The sequence below is a fragment of the Setaria viridis genome, chromosome 1 (assembly GCF_005286985.2).
Source record: "Setaria viridis chromosome 1, Setaria_viridis_v4.0, whole genome shotgun sequence".
Classification (NCBI taxonomy): domain Eukaryota; kingdom Viridiplantae; phylum Streptophyta; class Magnoliopsida; order Poales; family Poaceae; genus Setaria; species Setaria viridis.
The window spans coordinates 32,545,555-32,570,088 of NC_048263.2; the positions used below are offsets into that span (position 1 = coordinate 32,545,555).

A 24,534-nucleotide genomic window follows, 5' to 3' on the forward strand; every position below is an offset into this window, starting at 1 on the left:
TAAGGGCACATATCTTGTGAGAACCAGCTGAATTTGAAAACTATATCAAAACTCATAAGTAGATGGTTACAACTAATAGTTTTTCTTTTTACACCTTCCATTGCTAACTATGCTTCTGAGGAACAAATGATAATTGGATTCTTTCCTTGCTTACTTTCTTCTACATTTTTGCAGTTAATGTAAATGAAATATGTATGAGTTGTTCAAAACGATAAGCGGCATCGTGGTTGATGATAGCTTGATTAATAAGGTATGTAGCTTCTGCTATTTTCTTTGAATGGAGTGGCAATGAACGGAAATTTTGTTATCCGCGAAGCCATAATGCCTAATTTCAACAGTTTTTAACACACTAACATTTTCTTCAACTCATGTCTTGCACAACGTTTATTTAAGTTGTCCAACATCTTTTTAAATGCACCAACATTTCTTGATATTGATCAACATTTGTTTGACATGCACCAACATTTTTTCTATGTTATTCAAACAATTTTTATAATCTAACCAACATTTTTTTGAGAATGACCAACATTTCTTTACATACACAAACATTTTCCTTTAACTTATTTATGGACACACACCAACACTTCTAGATATTGAACAACATTGTTTTACATAAATCAACATTTTTATGTTTGCAAAATATTTTTCCACACTCTCCAACAATTTATTTGACATAAACCAACATTTTTCTTAATACACCAACATTTCCTTTAAATAATTCAACATTTATTGATGGCTGCCAATATTTTTTGAGCATGTACCAATATATTCTTAAAGCTGTTTCTAAACTCTTACTAACATTTTAGAATATGTCCAACTTATTTTTGAACACATCTCCAACATTTCCTTTATATTTCTCAACATTTGTTTTCTAAATCAACATTTATTGATGATTGCCCAACATTTTTTCACAATCTCCAACATTTTCTTGACCATTATCAACAATTTTTTCATACACATTTTTCTTGAACTTATTTTTTAATATTATCTAACATTTCATTGACATACACTAACATTTTCCTTTAACTTATCCTGGACACATAGCACCATTTCTTGATATTGACCAACAATTTATCTGACATTCACCAACATTTTGCTCGATAGACCAACATTTTCTTTACATAATTCAATATTTTTTTAGCATATACCAATATATGCTTATATTTTTTTCCCAACATTGTTTTACATACTCCAACATTTTCCCAATAATAGTCAACTTTTTTTTGACATGCACCCAACATTAATCAGGAACCCCACTTTGCAGGCTAGGGTAGTGTGATCCTAATGCACTAGTCATTTTCGAAACAGAAGCTCAAAAGTCTTTTTATGACAAATTCACTTATGATCTTCCATGAGGACAGTAGTTATTCGTCTTATTTTTGTTCCAACTCCTCTCTTCCAAGTACAATAAATTTCATGAAAAGTTCAGCTACTTTAATTCAAATGTACTTTTGCTTCCAGGTTTGTCACAAGTTTCCTATCAATGGTTATTTATATTTTATACTTTCAATGTTATGGTAAAAAATTGCATCTTTCTAACATTTTATTACCATTACACGACTAGTAAATGTTTTCAATATTTCTAACAGCATGTTCACCTTTTATGATGAATGTTTCCAATATTTTTTAGTTAATACGAAGGTCCAACAATTTTACACGAATAGGTTCAACTGTTTTGAATTCAACCTCGTATTGTTCAACAATTTTTCTCCATCAGGTTCAATAGTTTTAGAAACTTAACCTCTTACTATTCAACTATTATCTTGTCAAAGTCATTATGATATTCAACAGTTCTAGCAGTTTCTTTTCCACATCCCAACATTTCTAAAACATACTATAATTCTATATTTTTTATTAACATGTGCTCCAATTTTTCACGAAGAGATGATTTATTTTAGGGTGGTTGATGTTTCTTAGTTGAGGATCGAGTAGACCAGGAGTTACTTAGTTAATTATTACTGATTCGTTAGTTCTCAAATTTGTATAATAACAATTTTGTTCTCACTAGTGTTTTTAGTTGGACATATCATGTCGATTATATGTAAAATTACATATCACTATATTAAACTTTAAACTTTAAGTGCAAGTTTCCACCCGTTTGTATCCCACTTCAAACCATGTACCTAGAAAAAAAAAAGCAGCAGTTAAGAACTGGAGTGACGCTGAAAAAAATAATAACGCGGCGCGCTGAAAAAGGTCGAAGGCAGCGGCGCTCAAAAAATAATAACGCGGCGTGCGAAGCGCGCGTCCTGGAACGAAACGGAACGGAAAAGCTGGACCTTGCCGAGCTTTATCCCGTAGACATTAGACATAGAGAAGCCCCCGCAGCGGCGGCGGTTGACCGCTGCCCTGGCGTTCGCGCGTTCTGCTTGCTTCTCCTTCCGATTTCTCACTTCTCAGGTCAATCGCCCCCACCGACCAACCCGAATTGTCAACTCCGAATCCCGCACGCCACCACATGGATCCGCCGCCCGCCGGTCGATCGCTCCCCGCGTGGCAGATCCCGAGCAACCATCGGATCTCCCGCCCGCCGCGTCACTTCCCGTTTAAATCCGTTGTGTCAACTGCCAACCGCGGGATAACGGGGAGGAGCACTGGAGGAGCAGAACCAGACTCCGCGCGATGGAAGGACTCGTCAAGGGATTGGAGGGTGTCGCGCTAGACGACGGGGTGGAGAGGGCTGAGGAGAGGAGGACCGGCGTGCGGGTGCGGCTCCGGTGGATGGGGACCGGGAGGACAGGGCTCGGTCGACGTGGGCCGAGGTTGCTCGTCACCTGTTCCACACTATGCAGCAGTGGAGGAATGAAGGGAGCTTTAGAGATGGGTCTCAGCGCCTAAGGGGTGTTTGCTCTGCAGGTTGTCTCCGAGGAGAAAGAAGGGGAGCAGGAGCGGAGGTGGGAGAGCGTTGAGCATGGCAGGAAGCAGCAGGCCACTCAACGGCACAACCAGGTTCAGGGGTTTGGGCTTTCTTATGGCTTTTCAGCATCTTGTGTTTTGAAGCCATCTGATTGCATCGTGCCATCTCCCTCACTGCAGGATGAGGGAGGTGAAATGATGGGTGGGGGATCAGATGGCGCCACTGGCATTGGCAACTGCTGGCCGCAGCTACAGACTCCGCATTGTGGAACAGAGCGACAGGTTCATATATGTGTGCTGATTGTGTTCTCATGACTATCTTTGCTCACTGTCACTTTGCCCCTATTATTTGTCGTGAATCTAATTATAGCTATGTGGTTTGAGATTTTAGGATGTACAAGAGAGAAACAGTGGAGGTTAGGTGAACGTGGGGGAAAGAAAGCATCACAGAAGACCACATCAGGTTAGTTTTCAGTTTTTTCTGAAAATTAGAACAGCTTCATGCCACCGGCAATTTCTTTCTCTCTGTTTTCTCCTCGAAACATAAAATTACTGTGAGTCATTGTTCATAAGTATATTGGACTTGAAAATTTTGCATCTAGGTCATATAATTTCTCCTTTGTTTTTCTATATTGATTTTTTGTTGGTTCAGCTCATCGTGCTGTTTGGTTTTAATAAAGTACATATCATATGGGTTCATAAAATCCTCAGATCAATGCTACAAAGTTTGGCCCTCAATCTCATATTCACCTTATGGTAAAGAATGTGTGTGGATATCTATGCAGTCAAACATTTTACTCTGACTAGCAATATCTTTATGGAGAATTATATCCACACGAAAAAATATTGGACTTGCCTAAAGAAATACTAACACAATAATATTATATTATAATTTTATTAGGTTTGCAAGTAGACAATAGAACATGCTAATCGAAATTCTATTTTGTAACCTGTGTCAATGTATGAAACACCACTTGTTTGTAACAGATGAGTAGTGTTTTAAATATTTACGTTTTTCAACCACATGTATGTACTTTCATTCTGAAGTTCTCATTATACTGATATAATAGTATGAACTGAAAGTTACACCCTACTTGAGAGTCTGAGTATTATAAAAAATATAAATATTTTTTGACCATGTCATGTACAAAACAACACTTATTTGTAATCAGAGGGAGTAGTGTTTTGACTATTTTCGTTTTCAACTAATTATATACATTTTTATTTTAACTTCTCATTTTACTCGTATAACATGACCCGAAACTTGCATCCTGTGTTGAGAAGTCTGAGTAAGTGGTGGCTAGAAGAATAGTTTCTAAATATTCTTTTTGTTAATTCTGAACTTCTATTAACTCTGTGAAGCACTCTGAAGACTGAAAGGGATACAAAAGACTACCATCTGAACAAGAGTACTCTGAGGATGTCAGTCATATTCACCATGGCCTAAATGTTGAGCCCACCAGGGAGGGGAGGAACTCAATAATTTATCAAAAGCGTGCGCTCGGCTATGGGAACTTGATCTAAACCGCCTCTCTCCTGGCAAGGACTACACAATTGAATGTGGTGAAGGGAAGAAGGTTTATCATAAGGGTGATAAGGCATCCGAAAACCTGTTCAGCTGGCTGGAAGACAGTGTACTGAGGAGGCCTACGTACTCCCGTTTCTGTGTACTCCTTAACAATTACAACCTCCACCAAGGATACAAAGAATCAGTTACCCAGCACGACAAGCATGAAGAAGCTGCTTTTATCGAGGAGATTTCTAGGAGTGCTCCCATCAAGTACTTGCACCGGTATTTGGTACTGAAGGAGGCCACGTCTCAGGACTATGAGGACTTCAAGAAAATGCTGACATCCCTGTGGTTTGATTTGTGTGGAAGAGGTGGCTGCTCTAGTAGCTCTTCTGCCTTTGAGCATGTGTTTGTGGGAGAGATCAAGGGGCAGAAGCAAGGTGAGAATGAAGTATCAGGCTTTCACAAGTGGATTCAGGCAAGTTCTTGACTTCTCGTAGTGCCACGGCATCATAATTTTGTTCGTTTCCATAAGTTAAAAACCTTTGAACATGATGGTATTGTTGACTAATATGCAGTTTTACCTTGAAGAATCCAATGGTAATGTTGACTACCAAGGGTACATATTCCCAAGGAGGCGTGGGGAGCTAGTGAGTATCATCCCAAACATACTTGTGGTATGCATATATCATAATATATCACAGCTAAACTTTTTGGGTTGTTCTGCAGCCAGACTCTGAAACACAGCTGCTCACCATTCAGTTTGAGTGGCATGGGGTGTTAAAATCTGTGTCCAGCACATTGATTTGTGTCAGTCCCGAGTTTGAAATTGCACTCTACACTCTCTGCTTCTTTGCTGGAGGAGAAGATAACCATGTAGATATTGGCCCATATTCAGTGAATATCAAAGTGCTGCAGGTTGGGGGATAACAAGATTGGTTCAGCTTTCCCAATTGCAGAAAACTGATTTTTATGGTGGCCATCTACTGAAGGTCAGTTGGGTCTCAAGTTTGTTTCTGTCAGCATAAATACATTGTATTGTTCAAGAATATGTGGCTTTATTTGTTGTAATATGCACTGTATGATGTAGCTCTTGATGAAGATATAACTACAGCATCTTAATTTAAAGTAGTATGTTTTCCTCACATGTTCTTATGAATCCAAGAAATCAAACATACCTAGAATAGATGGTTCTGTTATCTTCCCCTTCCTTTGGGAACTTGGATGAAATCAACCTTCCTAATAGGTCGAAACTCTGAAGGTATATTTCACCATATTAAGTTTAAAATAACATCATACAAATTGTGGATCAACGTTATAGGAATTATATTTTGCACGTATGATTCTACAAAGAACTGTAACATGGTCTTAAAAAAATCAGAAACTATTACATGTAGTAACTCCTGGTGCATATTACTCCCTTATAATTAATGTTATACGAGTAAAAAAAGATATTGCTATGGTCTTAACTTTACAAGCTGAGCTCATGCAGTAAAAAATAGTGCTCAGCGTACATTTCATACCTAAAACAGAGGGCCTTAAAAATATAGTTAGTGACTATAGAATTATTAGTCAATGAAAAAAGGCGAAATCGAGTATGAAAAGGAAGAATTTGGCACCTTTATCACTATCTATACGAAGTTTAAAGTTGCAGGCAACAATAGATAACAGAATTGCATCTCATACCTATGAATCCTTACGGCAAAGAAACCTTTACAATAGAGAATCTCTAGTCTCACACCCACCCTACCTATAGAAAGTACAGTACAGATCATAAGTAAAAAGGAATGTTTGATCATCTAATAGATGTACACTGAGTCACTGACTAGGGGGGACGTCACCAATGACCCTATATCCATAAGCACATAAGAAAGTACAGGATCAAAAGAAACGATCATAACTAAACTGAAGATTACGTAGGAGTTGGAGCAGCCACAGCCCTCATGAGCATGAATCTCCTCCTCGCAATGCTGTTTGCATTTTCACCTAGGGCAGCCAGATGAAGCATCCGCCGCCTTGCTGATGCCACGGCAACATCCTCTGTGGTTGGTTTCCCTGACACCTCATCAGGTGGTGAACTCTCACCCAAAGCCCCTGCGTCCCCATTTAACTCCTTGTGCTGCATTGCTTGCTTCAGGCTCTCAACCACTTCTCTCATTGTTGGACGGTCCCTTCTGTGTTTTGCAAGGCAACTATTGGCCAACTTGGCGATTTTTCTAGTGCCCTGCTTAGAGTAATGGCCTTCAAGCCTTGTATCTATAATCCTGCTGAACTGCTTACTTTCGACAGGATACTGCTTCACCCATTCAAGAAGTTTCTGCTCATTCTTAGGACGATGCCTCTCCATTGAGCGCCGTCCAGTGAGGATCTCATATAGAACTACCCCAAAGCTCCAAACATCACTCTTTGTAGTGAGATGGCCTGTCTCGACATAATCTGGAGCCGCATAGCCCAGTGTCCCCATAACCTGATTGCAAATTGTTTTCAATGCAGTATAGAGTCAGAGTTCAATATGGAAAATTCCCTAAGATGACCATGCATGAGGAAGTTAGATTGTCTTGATATATGAAATAAAATCAACACATACCGCTGTAGATACGTGAGTATGATCTGCTGATGGCCCTTCCCTTGCCAATCCAAAATCTGAAAGTTTTGCTCTAAACTCCTCATCCAGCAGGACATTGGAAGCTTTGAAGTCGCGATATATGACCTGCAAATTTTCAATGCCCAAACACAAAACATCTCTCATTATTTTTCTGGAAACGAATCAAATCATATTGACAAATAGTCAAGGGAAGATGCACAATTCCTTCTGAACACGTCTATGAGCAAGAATCGATATTTACGACACATGGTTCTCTTAATCATATTCCATTCAATCAACACGATCACTCATCCAAGAATACAAAAAAAAACATAGTCCAACGTTTCATAATATGAAAAAACAGATAGCTCATAGCAGAAATATTCTGAGCTGCCAAGCTGATACCTGAACTTCCAATCCCTCATGGAGGTACGTCAATCCCTCAGCAGCACCCAGTGCTATTTCCAACCTGGTGTCCCATGGGAGGACAGGGTATGCTTTATTGAACAGATGGTCGTTCAAGGTTTTGTTCGGCATGAACTCATAGACCAGCAGCCTTTGAGGGCCCCTTTCACTTTGCGAGGCGCAGTACCCAATGAGGTTGACGAGATTTGGGTGCTCAACAACTCCCAGAAAATGAACTTCTGCCAACCATTGCTTGTGCCCCTGATCAAGTCAGGAGTAGAAACCTAATTACTCAAATGCTGAAACTCCGAAACAGTCCTAGCAATGTAGCAAGTCAATCCGTTGGTACAAATTAGTCACATTGAGAATATGCGACTATTTGCTTCATTACAGAACGCAGATGAATATGCCAATGAATGATTTTGAAGTTCTAAAATGAAATACTAACATTACCATGCTCATCATACATGTTAGTACGCTGTTTTAGCAGATTGCATGCCACCGTAAGGCTTGCAGCCATTAGTGAAATACTATAAATTACACAGTCATGCAAGCTATGTATCAATTCAGGAATCAGAAGCAGAGTCTCACTGTAATTCTTGTAGTAATCACACGGAGAGGTTTATGTAAATGGCAGGCACAAAGCAATAGACTGTAAATAAATTCATGATGAACCAAGACAAGGTGATACGATGAGCCAAGAAGCCACCGATGGGCACCTGATGGCCATTGGGATTGAGTTTCTTGATGGCGACCACCGTGCCGCCGGCGGACCCACCGGGCAGCCGGACGACGCCCTTGTAGACGCTACCGAAGCCGCCCTCGCCGACCTTGAGCAGGCGGCTGAAGTCGCTGGTGGCGGCCCGGAGCTCCCGGAACCCGAACTCGCGGAGGCTGTTGGCTCCCCTCTCCTCGTACAGCTCCGGGATGCTCCGCGCCGACGAGACCGAGGCCGAGCCCGAAGACTTGCTCGCCGCGGCCCGCACCGCCGCGCTCGAGTCCTCGGACAGGCTCATGCCAACGGCCGACGACGCCGTGGAGAAGGACAGGTTGGAGCGCGCCCCCGTGGAGACGGTGGAGGGGAACGAGGCGGCCGCCGGGGACGCCGGCGCCGTTGTCCCCTCCCGCCTCTTCTCGACCTTGCCCTTCTTCCCCTTGCTGCTGAAGCAGCGGAAGCAATCCATCGCTTGGAGCAGAAGGAGGCGGCGGGGCTCAGTTCGCGGTGGCTTTTCGCCTCAACTTCTCCATCGCCTCCACAGAGCTCAAATCACGACGGGAACGAGCGACACGAGCTCCTGGAAATCAAGCCGATCAAAGGCACCGAAACTTTTGAGAGACGAAGCTTTTCTCGGTTGACGGCGCAGCGAGCGAAGAACTGCGTCGGGGAGACAACACGAGCCTGGGGAAGAGACGTCAAAAGATTTGTGCAGAATTGTTTGACGCCAGCTAGTCCAAGGCGAACAGGAAGCTGGGAAACACAGAGGAATTCGCTTCACCCACGCTTCTTGAGTTCTTGTTGTCCTAGGCGGCTAGGCGTAAGGAGCAATGAAGGTGAGAGAGACGGAGGTGGTTGAAGTGTGGATTACCCGCGTAAGCTCGTGCCGAAATGATAAAGAAAATCTACGAGTCAAACCGAAGGTACTTTGAGAGCGACGGCAGAGGAGATTGGTGGGGATGCAACTGCAAACTGCAATGAACTCTCGCCTCCCACCTGCTTCCTCTTGATTTCTTTTACGGTCTACGTAGCAAATGGTCGTCTTATCTTATCCAATCTCTAATGGTATATAGTTACAGACTTACAGTGTTTCTGCAGGGTTATCAAATTGTTTAGTGGCTCCCAACTCTGAAGTGTTCAACAGTTCAACCACGACCTGTGCCTCCGAGGTCCCAACTCCTGACGAGAGCGTTTTCCCACAACAAAGGAATTCAGTCCTGTATAGGCACGCTGTGCAGCTGACCCGGTTGGCTGCCATTTGGGTCCCGTGTTTAACACTCCGGCGGAAGCCCCGTTTGGATGCAACCCCAAGCTTACTAAGGTACTGTTTATCTGAGCTTCCTAACATGAGCTTCCTAACAGCTTAGCTAAATAAATAGCGATCTTCCTATACCTTCAGAAAAGCTGAGTTTATATGAAAAGCTGAAAAGTTCAGTTTTATAAGCTTTTCGTAGCTCTTTGAGCTCAGAAAGCTAAACACGTCTTCTAAAAGTTAGTGTTGACTTTTCAGAAACAAAAGCTAGCAACAGCTTTTCAAAAAAACTCAAAAGCTGCAACTCAAACAAAGAAGGTCCGAAATCAAGCGCCTGGGTGTTCTGCCTGGCGCAGGCAAGTTTCTCGAGGGGAGAAGCGAATAGAAGGCTGAAAAGCCACTCGTACCTACCTGATCATTTGTTGGATCTGGTTCTTTTAGATTTTGGATAAAAAATTTTAGCCCGTGCTCGGCTCAAGCTGACTATCGGGTCGGATTTTTTTGCCCTTACCCGACCCATCACATTGTCAGGTCAGGTTAGGTTCAGGTCGAGTTAGATCCACGTTTTGTGTGCAATCTTGGGGTTTGGTTGAATTTTTTTGATTTTGGGTAAAAAAATTGACCCATATCGTATTTTTGATCGGTCATAAATATTAAGCCACGCCCGTCCGATCCAATACATTGATCGGGTTCGGTTGGATTTTTTTGGATGGGTTGAGTTGAATTTATCGGGTCGGGTGGTCCTAACCCTACCAAGGGGTAATCTCATTTTCTTACGGCTAGTGCTTTTTTATGTCGATTCTCGTTGAATGCTTTATTTTCTTGCGATTGAACGACTGGCCTACTGAAATTCTGGCGAGTACTTTAAGGGAGAGAAGTCGTAGACGTCTCGGAAGAAGCAAGGTGCAATAGAACCTTTTGATGAGTTTTGACGATGGATGTCTGCGATAAACCCTAAGCCAATCAATATCGCCGGAGAGCCCGGCAGGCCGGCAGGTGGCAGCAGCGCAGCACCAGTTTGGGAGAAATCAACCAAGTACTGAAGTACCTGGGTACACAAATGCAATTCTCTCTATAATTAGCCCTTGTTTTGTAGCGTTTTCTAGATTTTGAACATTTGATTAAGGATTAGATGGCATATTGTCATTTGTCAAGAACTAGAAAATGAAGTTTAATTAACAAGGTGAGAAGAGTTTCAACTGTGAAGAATTGTCCCCTGTGGATTTCAGGGACCAGTAAGTCTGAAGAACAAGACAAAAGCAGAGCTAGATGAGTGGGGACGTTGGGTGTACTCACGGGATTATGGCCCCGTTTGGAGAGGGTGAGCACCCCACTTTTTAGCACATTTTAGCACTTGGGCTCCCAAACAGGAGTGGGGTGTGCTAAAGTTTAGCACCCTTATTTTCTTTAGCACACCCAAGGGGTGCTAAAAGGTGCTAAAAGTGATTCCAAATCTATTTTTTCCCCTGCTGCCCCCCCCCCTCTCTCCTCTCCACTTTTCCCCAAGCTAATCATAAATGAGGACAATGTAGTCATTTATCATCCAATGTGCTAAACTTTAGCACTGTATCCAAACAACCCCAAGTGCTGAACTTTAGCACTCCATTTGAGGATGCTAAAGTTTGGCATTGTGTATCCAAACGGGGTAATTTGTAGACTCGTGTGGCCTTTTGTAGAAACTCGTATTGTCTATTGGCCATGGTTTGGTAAGAATAAATTATCTATTTGTCTTTCGTTAATTACTCATGATTTAAAAGTGCATTATTCCTCTGTGTTTTCTACTAAACTGCTTTAAACTAGTATTATGTTAGTCTAATTCGAGACGTAACTTGTTTTAGTCGTATAAGCTAAGCCCAATTTTGACTATTTTTGCAAAGAAATTTCACAAAACTAGACACTAGACAATCTCTCATCATCATTTCAGCCCTGTTGACCTACACTCGCTCATCTGTGCACTTTATGTGTTGAGGACTTTTTTTTTCTGAAACGAATGTGTTGAGGACTTGAGGTTAAACTACATGTAATTTTCTGGACATGCTGGCTGCATTGCTTTGGCTTTGCATATAAAAGTGAACGGCTCTTTTCGTTGCTACCAAAATGGCCGTCGATCCGTGACTCATGAAAAGAAAATGTGTATTGCTCAAAGAACAAAGACGCCGATGCGATAAATGGCACCTCATGTCAGAAGGATTCGTAAGAAAGGAATACCACATCATGAGCCCTATGAAAGCAAACTGCATCAGAGCCGTGCACCTAGCCCTTGGTTCCTTGCTGCTCGTCCGTCCTCGTTTCTGCAGCCGGATAGCAGCAAACCCTGCACGTCCGGCAGTTTTGCTTGCTGGCAGGTGGCAGCACAAAGGCGCGGCACCGGCGACCTGTTGATCCAGATCAGTCTCCGTCGTCCTGTGCTCCTGTCTACGTGCCTGGTGGAGTGGTGGCCGAAGACATCCAAGGCTGACTTGGGAAGTTGAGATCATAGCCGTCTTTGTCTCTTTGACCTGCACACGTCCCTCCGTCCGTCACACGACTTACGAGTCACGACAGTGCCCCGGTGTGGCCTGCAAGTCGTTAAAGGAGACTCGTGCCAGTTAACACCAGTCAACGGCTCAACGCCTCATCTTCTATCACCCATGCCATGAAGTTTGCTCGTTTCCTAGGAGCAACCGACACGTTTATGTCATTACAGGAATCACAAACGAAAAATGCTGACGCATTGCGAGACATCGATTCTTGTTTGAATCTCATCTATCCACTTTGTCCGCTTAATTCCTAATTTAGGCCCACTTTACTCTCCTGAGTAATTTCATTTGGTTCAATCGATCCCTAATTAAATTTCTCTTTTTTTTCTCCATATACGAGTTGAATTTTGAGTTCAAATTTTGTGATCAGATACGAAACATGATGCCTTATGTTAAAAAATTATACTAAGAATTTTTCATGGTTATTTTCATAGGTCAGGAATATTTAATACGAAATTGATCTTAGATATACGAAATTGTAAAAAAGTAATCATGAAAAATGATAATATATTTTTCTAACATAGAGCATCATCTTATAAGTCAACTGGTAAAATTTGAACTCAAAACTCAGCTTGTACGCAAAGAAACAGAAAAGAGAAATCTAATTAGGGGTAGATTGAACCAAATGAAATAGTTCGAGGGAGTAAAGTAGCCTAAATTTTGCTTAGGGTGTTAAGTGGACAAAGTAAATGGTGAGGGGAGTAAAATGAATTTTTTTTCTTCTTTTTTTACCCGGCAACTCCATCCGTATAACATTAATTGTAGGAAATATGAAAGATCCATCACCACCATTCAGCATTCACCACCAAAGGATGAAATTGGAATCATAGTTATTAGGACCGGCTGGTCATTGAACCGGTGAACCCATCGGTTCAATGGTTCACAGGTTCAACCGTTGGGAACCGGTTAAACCGCCGGGCTTTGGACCGTTGAAATGAACTGGCCACGAATACTTTGAACCTGTCTAATATACCATATACCAGTGATAATTAACACTACAGATAAAAATTATATTACATAGTTAATCAATAGGAAATTATGCTCATAAATAACACAATTACATAACCATAGTAGTTAGAGCTTACGTTATTCCAAGTTCAACTGTGGAAGTATTCAACATGCAAACCACAAATTCAAATAGCAAGTTTTCTCAAAGTTGTACTGCAACTGCAAGTGTGCTCTGTCATTCAGTATCCTACTCAATACCCTATAGATCCGTGAAGTATGAACTCTAATCACAATATAAATTCAATCATCATTGTAGCCTGGACCTTTGGGTACTGAGTTACTACTTCCTAACCATTAGCCATATCAGGCAGGGAGAACCGAAGAAGCTGGAAGGGACGGCGACGACGAGGACGAGGTGGTGGATGGCTGGAGAGGCGCCGAGCAGGGACAGGAAGAACTGGAGCTCGCCGCTGGCCGCCAGCCCCCACGGCCGCCGCTAGTAAGCTGTCAAGACGTAGGGCGGCAAGGGACGAAGATTAAGGAGCCGCCATCGAGGGGTCACCACCAGCGAAGAACGAGAGGGGACGAGCTCGAGCCGGCGATGTGGAGCAGCCACCTCCGGAGAAGAAGCGGCGGATGCGCCGCCGCCTGCAAAGCCTGTGAAAAAAAAATCCCCGATGGCCCCAAGTGTTTCTCTTGACCCTGAACGGCGAACGTGAGAAAAACTCAATCTTTCTTTATACCCCTAGGCGGACGTGGTTTCGTTGAATCAACAGAAGGGTAACATTGGTGAAAATCAAAAAACCAGTCCGGTTCGTGTGGAACCAGCCGGTTCACCAATTTTTTTAAAAAAAACTCTGTCCGTTCGGTTTTTACCGATTCGAAAGCGGGTGCATCGAATGTTCACATACTAATTAGGAGTATTAGACTAATTACAAAACCAATTGCACAGATGGAGACTAATTCGCGAGATGAATCTATTAAGTCTAATTAATTCATGATTAGTATATATTTACTGTAGCATCACATTATCAAATCATGAACTAATTAGACTTAATAGATTTGTCTTGCGAATTAGTTTCCATCTATACAATTAGTTTAATAATTAACATATATTTAATACTACTAATTAGTATTTAAACATTCGACGTGATAGTAACTGAAACTTTGGACTAAGGGGGTGTTTGGATACACCCCACTATAGTTTAGTACCTTTCGCATCGAATGTTTGGATGCTAATTAGGAGTATTAAACATAGACCAATTACAAAACTAATTGCATAAATGGAGTCTAATTCGCGAGATGAATCTATTAAGCCTAATTAGTCCATGATTTGACAATGTGGTGCTACAGTAACCATTGCTAATGACGGATTAATTAGGCTTAATAGATTCATCTCGCGAATTAGCACTGGATTCTGCAATTAGTTTTATCATTAGATCCTGTTTAGTCCTCCTAATTAGCATTCGAATATTTGATGTGACACTACTATTAGCACCTAGTATCCAAACACCCCCGAAGCGACGGTAGCGAATGCCCTCCCTAGTCCCAAGAGTACACCCTACTATACCTGGGCCTTGTTTAGTTGCCCAACTTTGGAGATGCAAAATCACTGTTGTAGCACTGTAGCACACTGTAGCGTTTTATTTATATTTGTGAATTATTGTCCAAATATTGACTAAGGGGGTGTTTGGATCCTGGAGCTAAAGTTTAGTCTGTGTCACATCAGATATTCGGATGCTAATTAGGAGGACTAAATATGAGCTAATTACAAAACTAATTGCAGAACCCCTAGGCTAAATCGCGAGACGAATCTATTAAGCCTAATTAATCCATCATTAGCGAATGTTTACTGTAGCACCATATTATCAAATCATGGACTAATTAGGCTTAATAGATTCGTCTCGCGGTTTAGCCTAGGGGTTGTGGAATTGGTTTTGTAATTAGCCTATGTTTAATACTCCTAATTAGTGCCCAAACATCCGATGTGACAAGGACTAAAATTTAGCTCGGGGATCCAAACACCCCTAATTAGGCTCAAAAGATTCGTCTCGCAAAGTACAACAAAACTGTGCAATTAGTTTTTGATTTCGCCTACATTTAGTACTCCATACATGTACCGCAAGTTTGATGTGACATGGAATCTTCCTTTTTGTATAGTGTCAAAGTTGGGAGTTCGGCAGCTAAACACAATCCTGTTTTCTCCGCTGTTGCGGGACATGTGCTGCGCACGACGCTGCTACAGTGCTGCTGCCTGCTGCCAGCGTCAGGGGATCGATGCGACCGATGATTCCCTGCTGCCGATGCGTGACGCCTCCCCGACCAAAAGCCGGCGACGTGACTAGCGAGTGGCGACCCTTGGCGAGTGGAGACTGGAGAGTAGTGGACTGCTGGTGCTAGAGTCCTGGAGAGTATTTGCGCCCGCACGTGCAACTTTTTGGAAAAAAAAACTGCCTCTATCTCTTTTTATCTATCTCTAGAAAATCGTATTTTCCTTGCAAACCCATTTCCCGAGCTACAAATAATAATGCCTGAGACCTGAACCTCACAGGCGGCTTGAGCGACCGATCTTTTCAGTTCAGATCGTGGACATCTAACGTCTGATGAACATCCTGCTGACTTGTATAGAGTCTCCTGTCGTCATGGCGAATCGATGATTGCTGGCTTGCTGCAGGAATCAACGCCCCGTAAACGTGACTTTTCAGGAATCTGCAGGCAGAGTACGGCCTTGTTTAGTTACCCCAAAATCCCAACTTTACCACTATGCAAAAAAAAATTCCCCATCACATTAAACTTACGGTACATGCATGAAGTATTGAATGTAGACGAAATTAAAAACTAATTGCACAGTTTGGTTGTACTTTGCGAGACGAATCTTTTGAGCCTAATTAGTCAATATTTGGATAATAATTCACAAATACAAACGAAACGCTACAGTATGCTACAGTGCTGATACATTGATTTTGGTTGTCCAAAATCGGGCAACTAAACAGGGCCTACGTTCTTCCAGTTTTCTCTCCGTAAACGTGAGCGAGAACTCGCAGCCAGTCAGGTTACGGGGCAAAATTTCAAATTACGTGGCTAATTGCCTAATTGGCATATGCTGCTGGTCAAGCAGTTGCGAGCCTGAATTCCAAAGTAAGTGTTAGCAACCTCGTTCTCAAATAGGTGTCTTTTTAGGAACCTTTGGTTTTGTGAATTGTGACTACTGTTCTCAAATGAATTCAGCGCTAGGTTTTATAAGTGGTGTTTTACTGAAGATCTTCTCGTTTAAATGTTACTGGAGGAATAGGTCAAAGTTATCTAGAAGATGTAAAACAGCGAGTATTTTTAAGGTAGTAAACTTTGATGAGACAACAAGCATTTTGAATGGAAGGGAGCATATGCTTTTATTCCTACCCCTCACAATTGGTTTTGTTCTAGTACTTTTTACCTTTTTAGGATATTTAGTAAGAAAAAAAGATGGATAATCATATACTTCTATCAAAAATATTTCATTTTGTTTTGTTGTTTTTGAGAAACCTATTGCAGATGATTGCCAACACAAACTTCTCCTTAAAAATATGGCAAATCCATGAGTTACATCAGAAGTTGTCACTAGCTAGCTACCACGAGTAAGATACAACCAAGAGACAAGAGAAACGCAACACTTCAAGGATAAATGCCCAAAATTTTGCACAGGTTGAAGAGATAACAATTTAAACAAAATACCATAACCGAGCAACATACACTAGCATCACGAAGACCATTGTGCACCCCACCATCCCTCATAGCTAGGTATGCTTTACTGTTGCCACCCTCCTACTCCACGTCCAAGGGGAAGCCCCCAATGCAAGGAGTAAGGAACTTTACCTGACTGAGTGGGGTAGACATTTTGCTTTAATTTATTGTTAAACTCACTCCTCCTAAAATTACATATATTCTATTATAATTGATGTATTAAAGAAAAGATTAAGACTTGTCTAAAAATGTAGCATGCATTTTATTAAATTCTACAATATAAATATTGTTGTAAACTAAAATTGCGAGCATCCTTTCATTCCTTTGAGTGAAAAATTTCTATTGGATATAGGGTTAGCAGAAAAACTTGAGACTCGTGAGCCAGCTCAACTTGTTCATAGGTTGGGCTTAGTTCAGCTTGCCTTGATCTCTTGAACATACCGATTCAAACAGCTCGTTTTCTTAACAAGTCAGTGAGCTGTTTCATTGGCTCGTTATACTCAGACAATACGACAATAATGCTAAACATAGTTTTTGTTAAACTAGTGATATTATTATTATTTATCTAAAATAAACTTTTCATTCGACAGATAAGTCAAATCTGGTTTTAATTAAGTCTATGTTGAGTCTCCAAGGTAGCAGATACCAGCTACAGTGACACCACTTCGACAAAATTCGAACCTCCTTTTGCTCTACTCTACACGTAGTCATGTAGGACTACTTTGGATACCCGTTTGAAGGGTATATGGTAGTACAAAACGTTATGTAGCCGCTGCCTCACCAAGAAATCGCCCATAATAAATCTCCTTTTCTTCCGGTCTCTCCCCTTCGACCACTCTTTCATCCTCCACTCATCTCTCTCACTCTCTCCACATCCACACGCATGCCACGGCTAGCACAGCGACGGCGATTGGGGTGCTATGGATTGGCCAAGGGCAAGGAGCACCGGGCCTAGGAAGCAGTTTCCAGATCTGCGCATGCCGCGGCTAGCGAGGCGGTGGCCACTCGGGAGGGGGGAGGGGGTGCAGCATGCCACGGTGGTGGACACTCAAGGTCCGCCATGGCGGGGCTGCGGCCCAACCATTGCTATGCACGAGCGGTGGCGGGTCTCCAGATCCACGCATGCTGGTTAAGGTCCGCCATGGCGGGGCCGTGGCCTAGCCATTGCTATGCACGAGCGATGGCGAGCCTAGGCGACGGTTCTCCAAATCCATACATGCTGGTTGTCGGTGGCTGGTTGGTGACAACCACTTGCGAGTCGCTATCCGTCGGGGCTACGTGAGCGGTGGTGGGTTTCTAGATTCATGCCTGTTGCAGCCTTCGCGGTGTTGACCACTCGGGGGGCCACGGGCCATCGTGGTCACGCGTGAGTAGCAATGGATTTGGATCTTTAGATCCATCGGTCGCCACCGCGGCGGCCACTCGGAGTCGGAGGCCACAGGCCGGGTCAGCATGGCTACGTGCGAGGACATGAGAGTGGTAGTGAGTCTCTAGATCCACGCATGTCATGGTCGACGGGGTGGTGGCCACTTGGTGGTCGCAGGCTGGCGTGGCTACGCGCTAGTGGCGGTGGGCTTAGGTGGCGGGTCTCTTGATCCATGCATGCTGTGGCCAACGCTGTGATGACCACTTGTGAGGGGGCGATTGACTATGAGTGAGCACGCATGAGCAGCAGGGGCCTAGGATGCGAAGAGCGAAGTGGGCACGCGAGCAGGAGACAGCGGTAGGGTGGTTGTGGTGATGAGCTCCTCCTTGGTGGTAGTGGCAAGGTTGCAGGTGAGGGGTGGGGAGCTCGGGCAAGACCATGACAGCGGTAGGCGATGGCTGTAGGGTGGGCCTCATGCAGATGGAAGGAGATGCTTGCCTCAACGCGAAACAGGTTGTTCTTCGCCCTCAGGTGCGCACATCGATGCCATTTTTGAATTAGGAATTATTTCCCTCTTTCTTTGTTATTAATATTTTTGCCATATCACAAAATTACTTATGTGATAGCCGAATTGATTCTATCTAACCATCCTACACGAGTTTGAGCTCACGTTTAGAATTATTTTTTTAAAGGGAATGTATATCTATGTGTTGACAGATTTTTAAGGGTAAGATCTGTCAAATTTTATAATGTTGCGAATGTTGTTATGCAGTGTTGCAGGTATTATCCTCCCATGTTCATGTGGCTGGAACATGAAGTACTATGCAGTATACAAAACAATGTTTGAAACATTGTAAAATAGAATCTGCAACACTAGAAAATATTTTTATGCTTCCTCCCCTAAAATCATGAAATATTTTGAAACATCACGAATGTTTGCAACATCAAAAAATAGCATCTGCAACATAAAAAAAATTCGAAGATTTTCTCTAAAAAATCTGTCAACAGATAAATAGCAAATCTCTTTAAGAAAAGAGAGACCAACAACATCTAGGATGGTTTGTTTCATGCCGTATGAATCCTTGGTAAGCCCTTAAAAAGAAACTTTGGCAAACCATAAATGTAGGTGGTGGTGTGAAATCAATGGCTTCTAGCGTGGTCGTCGAATTTTACTGTGATAAATGATATTGTTGGCAGATGGGAGGCTTTACCAGCTGCAAAGAAACCAAATCGACCTTCTCCTTGTAAAAACTAAAAACCAGATTGGATGATGGGCTGGCATATGCGTGAACTCATCCACTCCAGTACTCCAACTAACTGCTAAAAGTTAGATATTACTGATCTAAACAAGAGAGCTATTTGTTAGCTAAGCTCCAAGTAACTATTAATGTATTAGTTGGCAAAAAAAGCTAATTTCGGCTAAAATAAGCTAATGGTTAGAAAAAGTCATTTTGCCCTCCCACCTATAACTGTCTCCATCTCACTAAGGGCAAAATAGATTTTTGTCATGATTCCAACTAACTATTAGCCAATATATTCAAACAACCTCAGAGATTTTACCAAACTAACTGTTCCCTGGCTAAAAATTAATCCTATCTAATCCAAACAGGTACTAACTTGTATGCCAAAAAGCACTCCAATCGTTCCCCAACCCTCAATAAAATAAGTAATGAAATTTAGGAGAAGAGTTGGAACGTGCTAAGAAATAGGGGTGTGAATTGTGATGTGAATGAGCGCCCTCCTATCTTAAAGTAGGGGCTCAAAAAAAGAATCTCGTTTATAGTTGCACTTGGAGTTTTAGTTGCGCCAACTAAAATTATTCATTTGCTCTATGCCCTGGGTCATTTTTTTTACAAATTACACAGTACAGACGCAGACACTCGTATACACGCACGTGCACTCGTCCCTACGAACACACACGCAACCCTAACCCTATGAGCACCTCCGAAAGACTGAGGCGCTAAATCCTCAAGATTAATGAAGTCACCACTGGCGTCTCGTTGTTGAGGGGCACGTCGCCTACCATTGAAAGAATAGTGCCAGTTAAATCCTGGAATAAATCCAGGAAAATGCGAACACCGGTGCCGAGTCAAGGACTCGAACCCTGGTATGCAGGTTGCACCACAAGAACCTTACTAGCTGAGCTACGCTTTTGCCTCGGGTCACATCTTTGCTCTAATATATAGCGCCTTTTCCACTTACTCTTTTATTGTATATCTCCTCGTTTACACATATGCTTCTTATGTTCAATTGTTCATGTGTTCCTACTTTGCCTCTATTGCCACTTACTTTATCAAGATATAACGGAAGATTATTTAATATTTATAACATCTAGTGGAATACCATGAGACAAGATATATTGTTGTCACCTTTCAAGAAAATGCCATCTACTAACCGGATGGTATTCACATAAAACCCTATTTCAATAAAACTTTTTTTATAAGAACCTATTTTTATTTGGATTGATGGTGTTCCAATGAAAACTTTGGATGTTTATTTTTTTAAAAATACTTTGGATGTTGTCAGTGTTTAGACCCGGCAACCTACCGAGCGGGGTGCCCGAGGTAGTGTTTAGTGCGTGGGGCTCACCGAGATTAGGAATTCGAAGGTGAACTCAAACACACGATTTAGATAGGTTCGGACCGCTATATTGCATAATACACTACATCCTGTATGTTGGTTGGATTGAATTGCTTTGGAGGGGGTCCCTGCGTTGTCTTATATTGCTGGTGGCAGGGCTACAGGTAGGTTATTTTACAAGAATACTAATCGGATTCGACTAGATGAGTCCTACTCTAATTGCTACGAGTAGTTTTTCTAATCCTCGACTAGTTCCTGTCTTGCCACGTAGACCACACCGTCCTGCATCATAGTCTCCATGTCTGACACGTCTCAGTGTCCATCCATGTATCTAGCACTGTCCAAACCTTCTGGTGGGCCCATAGATGTATGTACGACATACCTCCGAATATTTTTTAGTCAAATGCAGCAGTTCCGAGTACTTTTGTAGGCTTCTCCGACTAGTTTTAGTGCTCTTCGAGTGCTCCATCGGGTTGAGTCTTCAAACGCACTCGAGCACTGCCATACGGCTAGAATGTGCTCAAGCCTCATTTAACTTGATCTTGAATCTTCAATCCTGAATTTTTATATGGAAGTGCAACGAAAGTCGCACTCCATATGGAGTAACCCCCGAGCCTTAGGTTGAATCAAAAAATTAGGCTGAGAGTCAATCTGTATAACTGTAATTTGCATCTATTTATCCTTAAAACTGAGACAAAAAAAATTTAGCCGATGGGCACGTGGCACACAGCCCCCGAGCCGTTACATGACTAGTTTGGTGGTATAAGGGTTAACCACTGGTCAACGTGACCATTCGCCAATAGTAACCTTATCTCTTCCAAAAATAAGGGAAACTGTCAACCAGGTGCGAAATCCCCATGCCATTAAACCAGAATATTCCCTTTAATCTCACTGCTTGTTACTGCGCTGCGGTTATAAATAACGGAGAAAAATATCCCTTTCATTTTACCTATGCCATCTGCTCTTTCAACTTCCACACTGTAGCCCTAGCGCCGCTGCTGCCCGATCCTTGAGCTCTAGCGCCACCGTCCCCTACCATTTACCCCCGAGCGCATGCAAAAGAAAACCCTCATGGCAACAAGGATGGGAAACAAGGCAACTTCGAGCAAGGCGACGAAAGGTGGGAAGAAGAAGGCATACAAGAAAAAGGAGATCCAACTGCCAACTCCCAAGTATGGCAAGACTGACCAGACTGCCCCACCATTGCCTGCGTGTGCCTGGACTGAAAGAGGAGGACATCAAGGCATTGGTAGCAGCCAACCTCCTCCAAGAGAAGGATGTCATCAACTGGAGGTGTGGTTTCAGCAATCCGTGGCTGTTGGAGACATACACCAATGAGACGGTAATCTTCTCTCATTTTATTGAGCGTGGATTAGCTTTGCCAGCCTCCAACTTCTTCCGCAGCCTCCTTGATTACTACAAAATCGAGCTTGTGCACCTCAACCCCAACAGCATTTTGCATGCTGCGATTTTTGTTCATCTGTGCGAAGCATTCCTGGGGATCTAGCTACATTTTTAACTTTTCCGCAAGTTTTTCCGGGTCAAGCCTCAGACAAGAGAGAGCATACTAAAGTACTCGGTGGGGCTGGGATCCAGATGAGGGAGAAGGTGAAGGGCCTTTACTTGGATTACGAGTTGATTGACTCACATTTTGGGTGGAAAGAGAGATGGTACGACATCGGCAACCACGAGCCTAAGCTCCCGAAGTTGACAGGCTACTGCCCAACTTGGAACAATAGGTGGTTGGATGAGCCTTCACATGGGGACTGCTTGCAGCTACCCGAGCTCCTAAACAGAATCGCCAAGCTCAAGCAATAAGGATTAACAGGAGTTGGGGTGGCCTTCAGCTTCATGAAGAGGCAAGTTCAACCCCTACACCTCCGGTGCACATGAGGCTACGACTACTCGGGCCCCAATGATCCATCCAGGATGTCACCAGAGGAGCTCAGTGTCGATGAAGTCATGGCACGATTGAGGCACCTTTTGAAGAATGCAAGTGAGATCCCGATGATTGTGCGGGAATTCTGCGCTACCAACCTGCCAAGCAGTGTAAGTACCCATGGCCACAGCCTCCGAGTACTGATTTTTGTTAATTTTTGATGCACTGACTTGTCTTCCTATGTAGGAAGATGTACAATTATTTTGCTCCGCTCCTCCTCCTCCTGGATCAGAAGGTTCTGACGCCACTCCACGCGTACACACAACTGCGAGCGTGCAGAGCGAAGTTGAAGAGGAGGAAGAAGACGATTTCGAGTCCTTCAGCAGCTCTAACTCTAAAGCTGCAGAGGAATTCATGCTTAAGGCCCAGCCGTCTGACCAGGCTGGGTCTTCCTCCAGGTCATCAAAATGTGCAGCTGAAGATGATCTGAAGGCTGGACTGGTGCCGCCACCAAAGAAGAAGTGGACCATCGCCATGAAGCGTGCGGTAAAGAAGCCTCGCACCACCAAGGACGTGCCTCCACCGGTAATAACCTTCGAAGAAGAGCAAGATCCTAAGGATCGAGTACTACTAAGTGAGTCCTTTACCATCATGTCTACTCAATACGACATTGGTGGATTGCAAGTAGTCGAGGAGGTGACTGAGGCAGAGAAGACGACTACCGAAGTTGTGCAACAGCAGCTGTCAATAATCATGGAGGTCATCAAGATCGAAGACGACCAAGAACCCTTCGTTGCCAGGGCAAACCCTGCTAGCACCCAGATTACACAACAGACGAAGGCGGCAACCAAGGTTGGCAAGGATCACACTGTGACCCAACAAGCCGCACCAAAGAAGCCGTCGCCGACCATCAAGCCGATGCGCTTGTTAGGGGAGCCCTCTCTGAAAGTGAGGAGATCCTCAAAGTAAGTATTGAAACTTCATTCAAGTAGTAATTGTAAATTGTTATTGACTTGTAGTATGTCTTCTGACAACTTGTCTTTTTGCAGGAAATCCTCTAGCGTGGAGCTTGGAGGCCCAAGCTCGAAGCCTGCGACCGATGGTAGTAGCCACTCGATCCAAGACATCGTCCTGGCACCAACAAGTCTACCATCAGAAGATCAACCTATGCCGACAACGAATCCAGGTGATGTATCCCTTATTGCCGCATTAATGCAAGATGTGATTTCTTTGTTGAATGATGCTTTAGTGCCAGCCCCTGACCCACTAGTACCTGAGGCTGTAGCAGCGACTACCTCTGGTGTCGTGGCTACTCTTGTAGCTCCCGAGTCGGAGATAGAGGCCGAAGCTGCCGAAGTACTGGAAGTGTTGGCAGCCATTCCACCTTCCGAGCTGGGTCCGTCAACCAGCCGTGCCCTGGTTCCACTTGGCGCAGCGAATGCTGAAGTGCACGAGGAGTCATGGATAGCTGAAGGAGTTAACCTTGAAGACATTCAGCTGATTGCCGACCCCCTGCTCACCATAGAGATGGAGGTCCGGATGATGGAGATGTACCGCCATGTAGGCCAATATGCAGTGGTGAGTTTCCTCCTGCTTCGCCCATATCTTGAAATTAGTACTCGCACCTTGACACGAGTACTAGCTCTGTTTTTGCAGGATGTAATCAAGTGCTCCCACCGAAAGTCCCAAATGCTCCAGGGTTACGGGGACACAATAATACGTGCTGAGGCACTTGCTCAGGAACTTGCCAAGGAGTGGGAGTACTCCTCCCGGCTACTGATGAAGTATGATGGCCAAGCCGCCAATTACCGTAACACTATCCAGCAGTTTGCGGAGAAGGATTACCTCCAGAAGCATAATAAGTTCCTGAAGCAACAGCTGAGAGGTAATTGATCTTCTCTTTTGGTTTTCGAGTACTGATTCCATTTTGTGATATTGAATTTTCCTTTATGTTGTTCCTGCAGTGCTCGAGAAAAGAAAGGAAGATCTCCAAGGGCGAGTTGTTGATTGGCAGAACTCCTACTACCGGGTGATGGACCAGCATGACAAATTATCTGTGGTGTACAAAAACTTGGAACATCACCTAGAGAAGGAGAGGAAGATGCACGTGGATGAGGAGGTCGACTTGGTGAACACCATGAAGACCCTCCAGGAGCGCGAGGCTGAGCTGGAGGCTACAAAGCTTGCTCTGAAGGAGCTA

General features: G+C 43.3%; 1 protein-coding gene, 1 long non-coding RNA gene and 1 pseudogene across 2 annotated transcripts; 2 read left to right on the top strand and 1 right to left on the bottom strand.

Moving 5' to 3' along the window:
- Positions 1 to 190: 190 nt before the first annotated feature.
- LOC117855918 (uncharacterized) lies at positions 191 to 5,511 on the top strand (annotated as a pseudogene).
- A 520-nt stretch (positions 5,512 to 6,031) lies between these two features.
- Positions 6,032 to 8,899, bottom strand: LOC117864660 (probable serine/threonine-protein kinase PBL19). Its single transcript, XM_034748782.2, has 4 exons — positions 8,075 to 8,899; positions 7,356 to 7,616; positions 6,954 to 7,076; positions 6,032 to 6,833 (listed from the first exon to the last, which is right to left on the bottom strand). The coding sequence occupies exons 1-4, from the start codon at positions 8,537 to 8,539 to the stop codon at positions 6,279 to 6,281; spliced, it is 1,404 nt and encodes a 467-aa protein (XP_034604673.1). The 5' UTR covers positions 8,540 to 8,899; the 3' UTR covers positions 6,032 to 6,278.
- On the top strand, positions 8,855 to 9,391 carry LOC140223024 (uncharacterized). Its single transcript, XR_011898408.1, has 2 exons — positions 8,855 to 8,993; positions 9,169 to 9,391. It is a non-coding gene; the product is annotated as an uncharacterized lncRNA (long non-coding RNA).
- The last annotated feature ends 15,143 nt before the right edge of the window (positions 9,392 to 24,534 follow it).

Coding starts and splice junctions, on each gene's coding strand:
- LOC117864660 (XM_034748782.2), bottom strand. CDS start 8,539: ATGGATTGCTTCCGCTGCTTCAGCAGCAAGGGGAAGAAGGGCAAGGTC. Junction 7,617..8,074: donor TCAATCCCAATGGCCATCAG/GTGCCCATCGGT, acceptor TGACTTGATCAG/GGGCACAAGCAATGGTTGGC. Junction 7,077..7,355: donor ATGAGGGATTGGAAGTTCAG/GTATCAGCTTGG, acceptor GAAAATTTGCAG/GTCATATATCGCGACTTCAA.